Below are 18,390 nucleotides of genomic sequence, written 5' to 3'. Positions count from 1 at the left end.
TAATCAAATCAATCAAAAACTCTTCCATTAGGAAATGACCATACAGATATTTTTGCAAATGATTTTTCATGATTAATTTTCTGAGAAAAATACGAAAAAAATCACCCTGGCTTGAATCCTCTTATCCTGCTGCGTCTCTTCATCTGAACCTTTCTTTTCAAATTTGTCTTTTGCAGGTGGGGCGTGACCTAGGGGTTCTATCTATTACAATGAATGAACTCGTATATGTATAAAGAAATACATTTCCATTTTCTTACAAATAAAACTGTAAACACCCCCACCAATTAAGAGAAAAAAGACCAAAATCGCAAACTCGACATCAATAAGAGATGATCATGACCCAATGGCTCCAATATGGAAGGCCCCCTAAGGCCATTTATAGAGCCGTTACATTATCTCTCACCTCGCTTGCCTTCCACACAATTTGCTACCAACGCATGACTCGGCTCAAATGCACTCGAAGATAATATTCCAGAACATTTCCAATTCAATCTTAGAGGAAATAATCTGGTGCCGGTTTCTTTGAAGGAGCCCCTCTAGATTCCTGCATTATTGTATTTGAATCCTTCAATCTTAATAATCATAAAAGTTAAAGAGTTTTAACAAGAAAGATAAAATAACAGACTACATTTGACAAACAAGAGCATCTGCTGCCCTTTTAAATGAAGTGAAAAAAAGAGCAAGAGTTTTAAAGCACAAACATGTGGAGCTGCTTCAAACACCCGAAACTTATGGTTCAAATTCTCATCCAGCTCAAGAATAGCAGCCACGTTACCGCATCTGATAACATCCAAGAATGAGTACAAACTGCTTCATAAAGGAGATTGTAAGTTGCACAGTTGGATAAAGCAGAAAATACTAACCTGTAACAATAGTTTGGAGCAGACCATACTGTAACTATCTGATTGTTAAACATCCATTTATATCCTTCCATTACTAACTGATGAGCACGGCAAATGTAATCCAAATTATTTGCGTGGTTAAAAGATGTGACCACGTTTCCACCGAACAAGAACCCTGCACCACGAGGGCTTAAACCCCAACCATCAACCATGTCTTCAGGGTCTGACCATAGAAGGTCACACATGGCACCATCATGAGGTACTTCCTGCTTCCGGTCAATAGTTCTAATCTGTCGAATATAATTCAGTCAATTATCAGATAGCACAGGCTTCAAGTTAGTAATGAATACAGAAGGTCTGAGATCCGACCTGGTCTAGTGTGGAAATAGCTGGAGAAAGACCACCATGAACACTGAAAATTCGGTTCTCAATGAGTGCAGACAGACTGTAAGAAAGCGTCACGACATATCAGAGACAAAATTTAAGTTCAACGGGAAAGATGAAATGTAGGGAATCCACAAAGTTCATTCTAAGGTCAGTCTGTCAGCAAAACATCCATTCTAGGTTGAGAAACCCTCTCTTCACTGAGATCTTTCAAGTCCCTGATTAAGAAAATCGGCTTTGTGTTTTCTCATCACCCCTACTAGCACATACACTAGATATAAAAACACTGAACAATGATATGCACCAACAAATCCCTTGCTTGTAGCATGTTCATGCGCACAGTGAATTTTTCTTTGATGGGGATCAAGCACCCATGTTCCTCCAAGTGCATAACATGAAGAGGACCGTGGAAGCCTATTCCAAAACTAATCGTGCTCTGTATTTCAGACACTCTTCACAGTAGAACGAGTAAATACACCATATATCTAGTGAGAGAAGATAAACTATCAACCTTAGATAATCGAAGATATCTGTGCAGTATCTCCAAACATTTACAGAACCATATTTGCGAAGACATTCATCGTAGAACCCGTAAACCTGGCAAAGACGACAAAGAAGTAGAAGTTATGTATATGATAAGCTAGTGGAAAGGCTTTCATGAAATAGCATGTGAGGCTTGCATGAAATAGCATGTGAGAATTCAACCTGTGTGATCTGCCGACTCTCATGATTTCCTCTTATAAGTGTTATCCGATCAGGGTACCTAACCTGCGAGTAAGGAAAAGTTTAATCCAAAGTTCCAGGAAGTACTATCACAAAAATATAAAGCTGTCATTAAGATTCACGGAGTGTTAGACTACAGCACGTAGTTTACCGCCGTTTACTAGAATTCATGCAACATAAGCCTTGTAAGAGGCCCAACCAGATGCTATTACAGTTAGTTCCAAGAATCAAAGTAACCACAAGTTGTAGTTCATGTCAGGCAAATTAGACCGAATTTTAGTGATTTCTCCATTTGCTGGTGAGACATACATAAATACTATAAATTTAAGTTTCACATATCCCTTCACCCGAAATCATTTCAGTAATTTTTACATAGTCCATACAGCTGCAAGTATTATTAGTGCATTAGGTTCGTCCTGTCTCCTTAATATGATCGTGCATTTCTAGGTATCCATGAGCAACATCCCCTCACCCTATGTCTACCACTGCCATTACACTCTACTCCTGATACCACAAATCCCTCTTCCCAAGTATCCAACATTACACTATATAGAACATAAGAGTAACTATACTATCACCACTTACTAGGTCCTCATGATAGACATACAGACCATTAGATTAACAAGAGAACCATTGTGTTGCCAATTTGTTCTGGTTTTCTAAATTCGTTTTGAGCAAGATATATCTGCAAACCGACAGGAGCTAATTATGGCCACACCAATTTCTCAAGCTTTTGAAGTGATCTGCCAAGTTGCCATCTTTAACGAATAACAAGATGTACTATACAAACCATGATATTTATGCGCAATACTATTACCATTTGAGGAGATTAACTGGGAATGGCTTCTCAGAGAAGTTTATTTTAAATTATTTTTCATACTTTCAGGGAGTTGAACTGTTGAGAACACCCAATAATGCACAACCCATGTACCGACACTTACAGACTAATTTGGTAAGCCACCCATAGGCATCAAAAAACTGGTCAAGCAGTGAGAGCAACCAATTATCCCTTGGCAACTATATTGTGAGCTGTCGCAACATAATATAGCTGTGATATGATTAATATCCCAGGATGAAATAAAACTATAAATATCTGTTGAAAACCTGCATCGCTATTCAGACCCCTCCATGAGAACGTAATGCACTTGGTTTTAAGCATTATACTAGACTAATGGAAATACTAGCAGAGATCATTTATATAAACTATATTTCTTGTGACGGGAATAATGATGGATAAAAAGCAACACTATAATGAACAACGGTATCAAATACTTCCCTAACACTTGCTAAGATGAATTCCAAACACAACAGGTCCCATGAAGATCCATTGACTAACTACGCGAACATAATCAATCCTAGATTCCTAAGAAATTGTAGGGTCATAATTCCCCAAGTAAGAAAAAAAAAAGCACAGATCTACTCTTGTAAATAAATATCAATAAGTATCCTTGAGGAAATAAGTTTAATGTCACCTTAAGGGCTAGTAACAGTAGAAATGTCTCGACAGAGTAAAATCCTCTATCAACAAAATCACCAAGAAACAAGTAGTTCGTCTTCGGACAATCCCCTCCAACTTTGAAAAGCTCTTTCATGTCGTAGAACTGTCCATGGATGTCACCACAAATCTATAGAAAAAGAAAAAGGGATTATACGTAAATAAGTTATACTGCATGGCGTCAATTTCATGCACACAATAAGAGGAAAGAGTTTGAGATAGGCCCGAAACTAATCAACTAGTAGAAAAGATTGACTTGTTATCTTTTTCCAGGACCAAGACACATGTTTGTGTGCATATATAAGGCACGCCTCATTTTTCCTCTAAAAAAATTCTTGAAGGATTTCTCCTAGACAACTTAAGTGATCATGGATGGATCCAACACTAGGCTAGCTTGGGCTAATGCCCACCCAAAATTGTACGATTTTTTACCTTATACAGATATGTGATGGGCACTCTTGGATATAACAAATCCCATACTAAACAAAAAGGAAAAAGTTAGAACTGTCATCCTTTACAAAATACAGGTATCTATAATGCTTAAATGTGATTGCATTTAAAGTTGGAGTCGTTAGTTACTTCTATATATTTCAAGGATTGTCTATGCTTCACATTAGTTCCTCTATACATTTGTTACTAATTCAAATTCACATGATAAAAATGATTCTTAGAAAGATTCCGCCTCTGAATCATCTTCATATGTGTGCCAGCTAGGTGTAAGTCTTGGTGCTGATATCACAAAGCTATTGAGGCTTAAACCTCATCTTACGTGGAACATTATGAGACCTAATTTCAATCACTACACAATCATAAGTATCTATACTGATTATAATGTTTTAAACTCATAAAATTAAAATCAAAACTACGCTATCAGATGTAACTCTAGATTTACTCATTTCCCAAGTGGCTTATCAGAAATTGCTTTTTCTCCTCCACATAAAATCCAAATACCTCCTGTAAGTGTCACCTACTCAATTTAAGTGCTTAGCAATGATTTCTCGTAGAAAGAATTTCACTACCTAAAAGAACATGTAACTAATCTTCACTTACTAGAGCACTAAGCTTTTCACTTCACATTGAAAATTATCACAAAATTTTCCCTAAAATTCCAAAACCTAGAAATAACATTACCGAGTACAAATAACATAGAGCTGTTTTTTCCCAATCTACAAAAACAATCCCCAATTTTCTAGGTTTAAAATCCAAACCAGATCGAACTTAAACTCAAACAAAAATCAAAAATTAAACTGATTAAAAACTCTTTTAACTAATCAAATTAGCTCAAACAAAAGAAAAAATAACTCGAGTAAGAAATATAGGGTTTTGATTAGAACTTACAGTAACAGGAGCATCAACTCTTTGAACATTACTTTCTTCAACTAAGATTTCCATAGCTTTTAAGCAAAGAGCTTTTACTTCAGATTCCTTTAGTGGTTCGCATCTTTTGAGTTGTTCTATTTGCCTATCTAGGTCTGACATCGCTTCCTTCTTCTTCTTCCTTCTTCTTCTTCTCTCAGACCGAAAAACGAACCCTTGTTGTGGTGTTTCTTATTTAAGCTCTCATCTCGTGTTTTCTCTTTCCAAAAAATCGAAGTCCTCACTTTTTCTATAAGTACAGCCGCTTACGATTGGATTTGCCCGCTCTTGTCTTTTTTTCCGTATTACCTCCGTAATTTAATTTGCAGTGAATTCATTAATAATAGTATCTCGTTAGAATGAAAATAAAAAGTTTGGGCCATTAAGAGCAAAGACGGTGGAGATGGGCGAATAAATTTGCTCATCCAACCGCCCACATTTAGGGCTATCAACCGCACTTAACAAAAACGGGTAGTGGCTCAGCCGTTTCCGTTACGGTAAGAATTATCGGATATTTGATGATTTTAGACATAAATCTGAAAATTAATTCTGATTTCCTTACGTTGGAATTATCGAATATCGGATAATTTTCTGATAAATTCTGGTATCTGGCAGAAAATAAAAAAGACTTGTTTTTCAGAACCAAATTTATCTCAAAGAGGCAGTTTTCAGTTCAAAATCCATGCCACGCCAAGTAAAGACATATAGATGTTCCAAATTACCTAGTTACATTACATGTTCTTTCAAAGGAAAAACAAAAAAAACTCAAAAGAAAAAAGTTAGATTTTCGGACTCAGATGTGGATTCTTGTAAGCAACTTGCTGCAGTGCAACTGCAGATGCATTCCTCCTTGGTCATTTCTTACTCATTGGTCCTTATACATCTGCATTTTCAAAGAAAATGTAATGTGTTAGTTTAGTTGGTGATGGCAGTGCAATAAATATAAAAGGAAATGAAAGGAAAGGATCAAAGGAAAGTTACCAACCAGTAATACAACTATCAATGTCATTGAGATCTGGCAGCCAATCGCTCAAGCAAAGCAATGCATTAACACATTCTTGAGCTAATGAACTCATGTGAGTTGTAAGAACCCTACCATCAGTACTGAACATTGTGATGCTACACTTGTCACTAGGAAAACTAATACATTTCTTGCAATCTTTGCAAGAGTTGGGAACTTGGGAGCATGATTCTTCCACCAACTCAATATATCAAACCTCAATTCTTCAGTGGATGTTCCTCTAGGAAGAACTAGTTAATCTCTCTCCAACTTTGACTTCTGAACCTCAAACACATTGTTTTCCATCATAACCAAAACCACTTCTTGTTGTTGTAATTGTAGAAATATCAAATCCAACTGAACTCATTCTAATTATAAAAATTTGTTGTGGGATATTAATACCTGCAAATTTGGTTAAAATGACATCAAATAATTCCAAACATTCACATATATGTATTCCTTGTTGCCACTCCTGAGAATTTGCTAGTATGGTGAAGTCAACATCCAATTCAGCTAGCCTAACAAATGATTGTCTCAATAATTGCATCCCTAAGCATCTTAAAGGTGGAGTTCCATCTAGTATCCACATCTAAACTCACCAACCTTCCAACAAGATTAACTTGGGCCATAGCATTTGCAAACCTCTATTTTCTATCCTGACTTGACCTGACATATTTCACATACTTTCTAATTGCATCTATAAATGGAGCAGCTACTTTCATTCCACATAATACAATTAAATGCAATACATGATTTCCACACCTCATTTGGAACAAATCCTCCTCAAGAACTAGACATTCCTTGCTATCAATCCAAGTCTTCAAAATTGCCATCATAACATCATTGGATCTAGCATTGTCAGCAGCTATAACAAAAAGCTTATTATCTATGTTCCACTCTAGAGCTACTTATTTCACAAAATCTGTTAGAACCTCTCCAGTATGAGGTGATGGCACTAAAATGTATGCAAGTGTTTTCTTAATCAGTTTTCAATCATCATTTATGTAATGCATTGTCACACAACAATAACCATCTTTTGTATGTTTACACGTCCACATATTTGTTGTTAAACTACATTTAGATGTTATTGTGTCAAATAGTTCTTGTAAGTGCAGTTTGAACTCAACAAAAAAAAATTCATGATATCTTCCCTAGCTTTATTCCTAGTCTATCACTTAGCAGCAGAGTTCGGGGACTTAACAAATTCTCTAAAATATGGATGCTCAGCTATATTGATTAGATAACCATGCTTAGCAATCATCTTGGAAACAAGCATCCTAGTAGCAACAGGATCATATTTCCAATTAGCTAACTTAGTTTGTGCATTACCTCTTTTGATTGCAGTAATCTTTCTTTCTCCAGGCTTATTATCTGGCTTATCTCTGCAGTAGCTAGATGGGACTTCAAGCGGCCGGTACATTGGTTACTTGGTGCTTCAATTCTCTTCTTACGATGTTTGCATTCAAATATAATTATCCCAACCTCCTTCCCACCTGGACCTTTCTTCTTTACAACTATTATTTCGAATTCAAGACATACATCATACCTTGTTGAACTTAGTTTTTTATTTTCTTCAGCTATAACTGAATCTTCCTCTACTTCTCCTTCTTCTCTGGGACGAATCGCATGTGTAACAAGTGTTGAGCTAATTCCAGAACCTTGAACGCATGCATGTTCTTGTAATTGTGATGCCACTGAAATTGAGGGATTGATTGATATACCAACATGATTGGATGCTCTTTCGCTTTGGGACATGATAAATTTCACGAATCAATTCTGAAAACCCTAATTTCAGAAACCCTAAATTAAAATTTTAGTTTTTAAGATCGAAATCGAACTCAAAAGAAATATAAGAAGAAAATTTTAGTTTTCTAATCAGTAATCTCACATGATTTGAATAGAGAATAAGATTATTTTGCACTAAACTGGAGATGGAAGGCAGGGGAGGTGAGTTTTTCTTCTCTCTTTTTCTCTCTTTTGTGTCGACTGAACTGAAGTGAATCAAGTGATTAAAGCGAAGGGTATAGCCTAGGTATAGGATCTTGCACGTGTAGTATACACGTTATCGGATATCGGAGATTAGGCTAACGAAAACTGCCTCAACTGGTACCGTTACGATAACACGGAAAGTTCTGATAAGTTTTCTGATTCCGATATCGGATAACCGTTATGTCGGAAGTTAACCTATCGGAATCCGAATATTTGGAAATGGCTATCGGATGTCGGATACCTATTGGCATCCCTACCCACAATAGCCAGTGGGACAGGTAAACGGGCAAAACAGATGGGCTAGTCTTATGGTCTTTCAATATAGCATCAAGATTGGAAGTCCACGTTAGCTAGAATACCCACCCAAGTCTTATGGTCATTCCAATCTAGCATCTAGATACGCTGAACCATTCCGAAAAAATTAGAAATTGGTCGCGCTGAATGGAACAACGCAACCATCTCAGCCGTTGGATCAAAAAATAAAACAATCTCGCTGAACCATTTCGCGAAAATTAAAATTTTGGTTGCGCTGAATGAAACAGCGCAACTATCTGTCTACTAGTTAGCATTCGAGATATATCTGGAGAGAGAAGTAGAAAAAAGAATATGTAATGCTTTTTGTCTAATCTGGAAGCAAAACTAGCACCATAAGACTTAGCCTAACACTCAAATTTGGGAGCTTGCCCATCCTGTCTCAAATTGAGCTGAAACAGAGTCGTTCAACCCGGAAAAGGCCAAGGCTCGGCTCATGTTGAGCCGATAACGATTAGGTTTATCTAACGGCTATAATCTCATTTCCTATAAGTTTAATCATTTTTAACTCTTAAAACACACCTTCTACATCCAAAATTTATTATAATTACACTTCAAACTCAAACTGTTAATTTCTAAATCAGAAGAATAAACAAAAATCTTTAAAAAATGACACTTCATCACAAACACAAAACACTTCAACAGAAAAATGTTTCTTTCACAAAAATTTGTGGTCCAAAGTATAGTATGGATGAAGATAAGGCTATATACATAGCTTATACAACAGTTACGCTTGATTCTATCAATAGTTCTCAACAACAACGTAATACTCTTTGCAGGAATATTCATAAGATTTTTAGTCAAGAAACTGGGAATATTCAAAAACTTGATGACTCTGCGTTATCGAGTCATTTTAATGCAATCAACAGAGACATGAACTATAGGTAACTTTGATTACGCAATAACGAAGTCTTATGTGATGAGGGTACCTAGTATACACCACAATATTTTCGATATAAATCTATAAGTATGATACCTTGTGTAATCTAATATAGACAGAGACCATCAAGAAGATGTAAACAACAAGGTATACACTTGGTATATAGAATGGGTATCAAAACTGAACTTAACTATAGGGATCAACCCAAACGTTTGGAATAACGTACAGTGTACTTTTAATTATAATCAGAATTATTATAACTGCAAAAAGTAAAAGTAAAGACACAACAATATTTTGTTAACGAGGAAACCGAAAATACTGAAAAATCCCGGGACCTAGTCCAGTTTTGAATACTCTCAAAATTAAGCCGATATACAAATACTACTACCAACTTCGTATAGTTGAGACCAAGTAAACTACCCCTAGTTACCTAGTTTCCTCACTATCACTGCGCCTATAACCAATCTGACCAACGCACATGAATACTAAGATATAGTCCACCATGTTAAGTTGCTTTAGCCGCTGTGAAAAATTCAAGCACTCAACTCCTTTGAATTGTCTTCCAAAACAATAAAGGACTAGTCTTTTCGGTAACCACTCTTTCAATCTAAAGAATTAAATCAGAGATTATAGTTGAGTTCAACAAAGGCTCTTTCGTTTAATCTAATGAACTTCTTTGTTGAGTAAGATCTACCAAGATCTAGATTATCAAAATAACCATATCTAGGTATACAAACAATCAAATTCGGATACCGAAGAATACCACCAAATGATAGTTTGTCGATCTAATACGACTACCGAATAAGATTTCGATCAAAGATAAACAAAGTTTAGTCGGATCTAGGCCGATCAAGTGTGTGCACGAAGTTAAATCGCAAAAGATACGAAACCAATAAGAAATTTTCTTATCTTCAATGTCTTCAAAGTACCTGCATAAAAAATCTTGATTCCCTTGTGATCTATCACACGCAGAATGGAGTCTGTTAACAATGGATGATCATAAGCCTATCGTCATATCTAAAAATAGAACTTATCTACATCGATCCTTGATCTAGTTTGAGTAACTTTATGTCAGGAAAAAAAAGATCTCAAGAATAATCAAACTAGGTACAATCAAGGTTCAACCACCGTTAGTCAATCAAATCAATAATCGAAAACTAAAAGGGAATTTCTTAAAGTGCCACACTTTCAATTTCATATTTAATAAAATGCCACCATTTTTTTCAATATTTATAAAATGCCGCACTACTAACCTTTCTATCCCGTGGGGAAAACCGTTAACTTTTGTTAGTACCTACATTGCAGTAAATCAACCTTAATAAAAGAAATTTAAGCCCCCAAATCATTTAACTAGGTCTGATTCAAATCGACTTGGTAGTGTGAGTCATTGTCGAGTTTGATGCGAGTAAGTGCCAAGATAAACCACGACTTAACTTATATTCCTATTCTTCCCCATTAAAACTCAACATTTATTGTTCGATTTAGATTTTAAGGACAGTAAGGTTAATGGTATGAAACCGATAATAGAATTGGTTAGAACATACATGTTGTGTACGTCTGGTGGTAGAACTCAAAGAATACTTTTATCGAACGACAAGTGTGCATACTAATGCTGAGAAAGAGATAGATCTATGTTAATGTTTAAAACTCTTTTTAGCCTATCTCATCTCCCAAAATTAACGGCAACAACTCAATGGTCGATCGTTTTCAATTAAAGAATCAACTTTGCACTAATTTTTTAAGTTTAAACTTGTTAGAGAATTGCTCGATTGAACCCACAAATTTTTTTATCTCATGCTTGTTTTCAATGTTAGGTGATCAAAACTATATCTTGATATTTAATCTACTAAATCAAGTCTCACACTAGGTTAGAATTATAGTTGAGTATCAGAGATCACCCTTGAAGACTGAAGATCGGCAAAGACATTTGGTGAACTTCTGTATCAGGTATGTGAAGGCTGGACCATTCTATTTTACTCATTACACTATCATTTTATCTATTGAGGCTATGTCGTATAACTTCTAGTAGAGTTACAAATAAGAATTTTCGAGTCAAGCTTGTTTTGTGAAAAATCTTGAAATATGATTTAGCAAAGATGTCCAAGAGTCCTTAACAATATTGGTTCTATGAATTAATATGTGGATCAATTGAAAATTGCCCATGCAAATGATATCACTCGGGAATGTTTCAAACATCATAAGAAATAAATTTGAACTTACTGATATTTCTACTCAGGGTAGGTTGGCGAACCAGTTCTCAAACCATAAATATATGATTTACAGAAATACAGGAAGGTTGGCTAACCAGTTTGCAAACCATAAGTTCAGTTGGGAACAGTTCACGAATCCAGTGGGCGAACCATTGGTGAACTGAATTTTGTAAGTTGGATAAATAGGCTAGAAGTTGATGAACCCGGTTCACGAACTGTGGTCATCTGAGTTATGTAGTCTAGTAGGGTTGGCGAACCCGGTTCACGAACCGTTGCACCCTGACTCGTGAACAAGCTCTCGGGTTCACGAACTGTTGTACCAACTGTCCCATTTTATATTTTAGTATATGCTTAAAGAATTATTTTCATAATATGTTTAGCATTACTAGAACTCTTTTAAACACTTATAAGACTTCATTGGTTACTTAAACACTTATGAGCGTGAATTATGATTCAATTCTTAGGTGTTTAAATGAACATCAAATAACTTTTAGTTATTTAGCTAACTTGCAAAAACGAAGAGTCATTATACACGGTTTCATAACTGAACCTATGTGTATACTCTTCTGTTGTATTTTGAAGACCTAAAGTGCTTGATTGATTCTCAAGTTATCTTAGTTTGAATTCTAAGCTAACCCTGGTATTTGAAAACTATAAAAGATATGCTCTTTCAACTGGGAACATTATTAGGTCTACGACTAAAAAACTTCGCTTCGAGGATTTGTAAATCCAGATCCGACTATCTTTACCTTGATAGTTCGTGAATCCTGATCTTGCTTTTCTGTTATCGAGATTCTCGTAATCTTTTTCAGGCAAGATAGAAAGTAATCACAAAGTTCTCTTCATCTCAGACTTTGTGATACCTCAAGATGGATATCTAAAGACTGATCTTAGTTGATCTTTCGAAGATTGTTCTTGAGAGACGGCTAAGAATCTAGGATGCTCATCAGAAGTCGTAAGTTCCGGATTTGTGAGGTTTTCTCTTTCTAAAAATCGAAGTCCTCAATTTTTATGTAAGTACAACCGCTTACGATTGGATTTTCCCGTTCATGTATCTTTTTTTCCGTATTACCTATGTAAATTAATTTGTAGTGAATTAATAATATCTCATTAGAATGAAAATAACAAATTTGGGTCATTAAGAGAAAAGACAGTGGAGATGAGAAAATTGGTGAACGAATAAATTTTCCCATCCAATCCCCCACATTGGTACAGGTAAATGGGAAAAATAAACGGGCAAACACTCAAATTTGGGAGTTTGCCCATCCCGTCTTACGTTGAGCTGAAACAGTGTCGTTCGTCCTGGAGAATTCCAAGGCTCGGATCATGTTGAGAAGATGGTCGTCTCAAGTTGAGTCGCTTGGATTTCTCAGAGCCAATAATGGTCAGGTTCATTCAAAGTCTATAATCTCATTCCTTATGAGTTCAATCATTTTCAACTCTAAAACCACACCCTTTACACCCAAAATTTATTATAATTATACTCCCAACCCAAACTTTCACTCTCAAACTATTATCTCTAAATCAGAAGAAGAAGAAGAAGAAGAAGAAGAAGAAGAAGAAGAAGAAGAAAAAATCTTTAAAAAATGGCACTTCATTACAAACACAAAACACTTCAACAGAAAATGTTTCATTCACAAAAAAATTGTGGCCCCAAGTATAATATGGATGAAGATAAGGCTATTTGCAGAGCTTATGCAACACATACGCTTGATTATATCAATGGTACTCAAGAAAAACATAATACTCTTTGCGAGATTTTTTTTTTTTAAAAAAGTGATATTTCTGCGGTATCGAGTCGTTTTAATGCAATCAGCAAAGACATGAACTATGGGTAGCTTTGATGATGCAAACGGCTCGTCAAAAAGCGAGTAATAATACTGAAGTCGATTTGGTAAGTCGCATTTCAAATGGTTTAGTTGATTTTTAAAACATGTTATGTTTGTTGTAATAACTAATTTATAAATATTATTCAAACTGCAGCAACGAAAAACTCGAGAGAAATGGCAAACAAAATACTCTTATATTTTCAAGCACGAAGCCTGTTTCCACACCCTCAAAAAGCTGAACTAATATAACAGTGATTTGTTGAATGAATATCAAGTACCAAAGGAATCACCTGACGAAACAACAAATATTTTTCAACGACCTGGTTTATTTATTCTTCACCAGAAACAAACTCAAACCCTCATCCCAACAATGGAGGATTCCCACATGGTAACTCTAATCTTAATGTTAATGAAAATGGAGAAAGATTTGATGTATTGGGTGTCAACAAAGCAAAAGGATTGAGAAAGATAACTCAAGATGTCGCACAAGCATCAACTTCGGAATACAAGCTTTAAGATTTTTTTGGAAAAATAAAAGAAGGAAAGAGCATTATTGTTAAAATAATATAGCGTAAGAAAAAGGTTTCATAAATGAGGAAAGGTCGTACATGGTGGTTGAACAAATATTTTTCAATCCGCACATGAGAAAAATCATGAGAATAGACATGACAAGAATGAACGTTGCACAACTAAAATTATGGAAAAATGAATTTGATGTTGTTCAAGAACATAAAGCACGACAATGACCAACAACAATTGACATTAATTTTGATGAACAAGACCTAGATGAGAATAAAAATGTCGAGGGTACCAAGTACACCACAATGTTTTCGATATCAACCTATACGACAGATACCTTGTGTGATCTAATATAAACAGAGACTGTCAAGAAGATTGCAACCACAAGGTGTAAACTTGGTATAGAGTACAAGTCTAAAACCGAACCTAATTATAGGGGTCACACATGAAGTGTTTTGATTAACGTACAAGTGCAATTACTTTATTATAAATGAAATAATAATTATAATGCGGAAAGTAAAGTAAAAACACACGACAATATTTTGTTAACGAGGAAACCACAAATGGAAAAAAAGAGGACCTAGTCTAGTTTTCAATACTCTCAGAATTAAGTCTTCAAACAAACACCACTACCAGCTTCGTATAATTGATACCAATTAATATATCGTTAGTTACCTAGTTTCCTCATTTTACCTGTGCCTACAACCAATATGGTCAATGCACATGAAATCTAAGATAGAGTCCACTATCTTAAGTTGTTTCACCAGTCGTGAAGACTTCTTGCACTCAACTCTTTTGGATCATCTTCCAAAACATTAAATGACTAATCTGTTTCGGTAACTACTCTCCTCAATCTCAAGAAGTAAATTAGAGATTTGTGTTGAGTCAAGCAAAGGCTCTTATATTTGATATAATACACTCATTTTTTTGGATTATATCTAGCAAGATCTGGATTATCAAGATAAACAAAGGCTCTTGCTTCTTCGTATTTTACTCGATTTGCTTGAGTAGTTTGCATTTTTGTTTTTGATATATAAGACTTTTGTTGCATGTGTATTTTCTTCACGCAAGATGCAACAACAGTTATCCGGGTGAACCAAAATAGAAATGAAAGTTACTTTCTACTATTATTTAGTTCTAGTGCTTATATATCATTTTTCATATCTTTGGTTGGTGATATGCATTGTAACTCCATCTGAGCAACATGACGAAACACAGGGAGCTTTAAACAAGGTAGAGCATGACCAATCTCAACATCAACCCCAAAAGAAGCGGAAGCTTTAGGGATCTTACAAGCAGCTAAATGGGAAAAAGGAGAAGACTTTTCAAATTTCAGTGTGGAGAGAAACTGTAAGAACCTTTTTGATTATCTGAATGGTGTTCCTTCTCAGATAAGCTGGCAGAATCAAGCTATTATGGAGGGAGTAAAACAGGATTTTAATCTCTGTCAATTTTTTTGGTTTTTTTCTATGTATCATATCAGCAAACAATGTAGCTGACATCTTAGATAAGGAAGCTAAATCCTTTAAAATTGTTATCAATTGGAAGAATGAACCCCCAACTTGTATTATGCAAGCTCTAGAAGTAGATAAATCTAATATTCGGGTTGAACCTAACGTCCCAACATTCGATGGCTCTACTGATTTTGATGTAATGGTTGCTAACTCCCCAAATTAGTTCTTTTGAATGCATGTTAACTTACAAAAAAAGATATGCATTGTAACATTTCTTACCTTCCTGTTATGCATGTTTACTATAAGATACCATTATGGTCTTGCTCCCTTAATTTTAACAATGGGAGTAAAAGATTATTTATGAGGTCACAACAATGGCATTGAGTGATGGGAGTTCAAATGATATTGATGAAGATCTTCATAGACGATAACTTGCAGTTTATGGACGTGAAACAATGAGGAGGTTGTCGAGGTTTAATGTGCTTATCTCTGGGTGAACGGATTGGATGCTGAAATTGGTATATATTTTAACCTTTTTTTTCCCTTACAAATTTAAAGATGAAAACAATTTCCATGATTATTCCAATGCATGATATAATTCATATCCAATAATTATGAAGTCCTTTACTATGTAATGTTGTATATTTGCGATTATGTGGTACATTTTTATGTTTCCAGGAAATAAAATTGTGTTTATTATTGATTTTTTCTCAAACATGATATACCAATATCTAATAAATTTTACATGTATGGGAAAGGGTAAAATCTCAAAACGGTCCATAGGACTCATTTGATCTTGAGTTGATGTACTTCATCATCTTCGTGAACTACTTAACTATTGTTTCCTACCATTATTTAACAGAAAAAAAAGAGTAATAGTGTTTTGAACTTCCATACATCTCTGAATTTAGAAATACTTTGAAGTGAATATTACATGCACACATGACTTCACTACCTTACAAAGATATCTTTCTATATACGGGTTCAACTTGAGAGAACAATTTTTCTACAAGCTAAGAAATTGAAACTCGGATTAAAGGAATATCGGGAAATAAATATGGGGATGTTGTTCGATGTCATTCAAAGGGAGGATCTTAGCACACAGATCCCATCAACATATTTCTCTTTTTTTTTTTTTTTCCGAGCTTTTGATGAGTTTTAGTATCCATTATATTTACGGAAAATGGGTCATTTGTCTAAATATTTTTAAATCACGGTTCAAATGGACGAGTAAAAAATAGTTTGGGTGAAATGGCAAAAAAAAAATAGTAAGGATGAAACTGGATAGATCTTATGTAAATTAAAAATAAGAAAAAATATTTGAAAATAACACGATGAAACTGGTTACATCCTGCCTATTTTTACGATTTTGTCCATTTAAACAGTATCAAAATCTAACTGTCCATTTCACCAAGAAATTGTTGATTTTGGTCTTTTTAACCAATTTTGTGTTATATTTAATAATGTATGTTACTACTACTTTATATCAATGTGTTTGTTGCGGACACTAACAATTTATATTTTTCTTAGCTAGCAAATGAGATATATGAGATGTTGGGAAGAGATTTTGTCGCACAATATTGTTGGCGGTTAGGACTGGATGACGCCGATAAGGTAACTGTTGTACTTATTGTTACTATTTACTTGCAGTTTTGTTCAAAACCTCATTTATAATAATAAGTATGCTGAGGAAAAACTCCCATGGTAGATATAATTTGTGGCATGACCTATCAATGTTAATATTGTGAAAAAGGTACGAACTCTTCTCCGCTGCTAAGAACTTCTCACAATTATGGATACGACGCTGGTACGTCTTTTTGGTCATGACCCACCTGGATTTTTTAATATCACATTTCCAACTTAGGCTTCTATCAGAGCAGCTCCAACGATAACATGTATACACCTTGCTCTGGCTCACAATTCCAAAATTCATATTCTTATTGTAGTACCTTATTCCAGGGGTGTAAATGCATGCAGGCCAGGACGCCCGACCCAAAAACTAAGACAGATCGGGCAGGTCAGGCTTAATATTTGTGAGCCTGTAAACAAATTCAGGCCGGGCAGGCCGGGTAAAAGTAGACAATTTGCTACTCAAAGACCACCCAAAGCTCGCTTTTTATACGGGCAGGCCAGATCGGGCCGGACATGCCACTATTTTGAATTTTTTCTTCTTTTTAAGTTTAAATTTTCAAATGAGTGGTATTAAATGTATTTATTTTTAATACAATATCCTTTCCTTTCTAACATTGCATACCGTAAGTGATAGTATTATTTTATATTTAAATTATAATGACAAACTTTTAATTTTAGCCTATAATAAATAATTAATTAGAGTACAATAAATTTTCTAATAAGAAAATTTATTACCATTAGTGTATCGAAAAGGCTAATTATAAGTAAAAACAATTATATATTTTAGTTTTCTTGACACAAAATTGACAATTACAAAATGGTAACTTTTAAGTCTTTTTAAGAGGATATTAAATGATTAATGATACATAGAAGACTTTCAGTCGGGCATTGTAGGGGTGTAAATTTTGCCCGGCAGCCCGAGGCCCAGTTTCGTTCGCCCTGTCCCATGACAGTCCATGGGTGACCGTGGCCCTTTACGGGTTGGCCCGACCTAGCCCATTTAAATAAGAGGCCGGGCACAGGCCACAACTCAAATTTTCTTGCCCGGCCCAATACCCTCCCTATTATCCCGTCAATGCTACCCGCCATGTTAGCCCGCCAGTGTTATCCATTTACCTAGCCTAAGTGACTGTTCTCATTTGTTTTATCCTAGAATATACTTGGTACATATACTTAATACAGTCAACCCTCATAGTTTTCATATGTATTTCTTAACTTTTATTCCATTGGAGTCTAATTTTGTTAACCATATAGAGAAAATATTGAGCAAAATCTAAGGAAGTTTCCTTTTCTGATGATTCAATTCAGGAAAAATTATAGGAAGTTTGGTTTATCTTATTCCCATCTCAATTCTCGTATTTGATTATTAATTTTAAGTAAAACTTGTGTATTATTACTTCTTTCTTTTTATTTTTAACAATATATATGTATAATATATATATTTGTTTGTAATATTCAAGGCCCTCCCGGCCCTACCCGCCCGAGCCCAAATTACAACACAGGCTTGGGTAGGCCATGGGTACTAACTGTAGATAAATAACCCTGCCCGCCCCGCCCTTTTAATTTCATGGATAAGAAATGTTCCGGCCCGCCCTATACCCTCCCATTTAATAAATAGGTCGGGCTGCCCGGTCCGGCCCAATTTACACCCCTAGGCACTAGGCCGGGTATCAGGCCAGGGATCATAATTAATTGCAAAGCCCGAGACCGCCCAATAAATTAATCCAGGCCAGGCCGGGTGGCCCATGACGGACCATAACAGGCT

General features: G+C 35.3%; 1 protein-coding gene across 1 annotated transcript; it reads right to left on the bottom strand.

Moving 5' to 3' along the window:
* Nucleotides 1-5,057, bottom strand: LOC113348502 (serine/threonine-protein phosphatase PP-X isozyme 2). The gene is made up of 8 exons (XM_026592303.1): nucleotides 4,783-5,057; nucleotides 3,422-3,574; nucleotides 1,932-1,994; nucleotides 1,738-1,823; nucleotides 1,212-1,287; nucleotides 864-1,132; nucleotides 702-780; nucleotides 1-544 (listed from the first exon to the last, which is right to left on the bottom strand). Exons 1-8 carry the CDS (start codon nucleotides 4,921-4,923, stop codon nucleotides 494-496), a joined length of 918 nt encoding a protein of 305 aa, XP_026448088.1. The 5' UTR covers nucleotides 4,924-5,057; the 3' UTR covers nucleotides 1-493.
* Nucleotides 5,058-18,390: the final 13,333 nt, after the last annotated feature.

This window comes from Papaver somniferum, chromosome 2, assembly GCF_003573695.1.
Source record: "Papaver somniferum cultivar HN1 chromosome 2, ASM357369v1, whole genome shotgun sequence".
NCBI lineage: Eukaryota > Viridiplantae > Streptophyta > Magnoliopsida > Ranunculales > Papaveraceae > Papaver > Papaver somniferum.
This window is presented reverse-complemented; position numbering and strand designations above follow the sequence as displayed.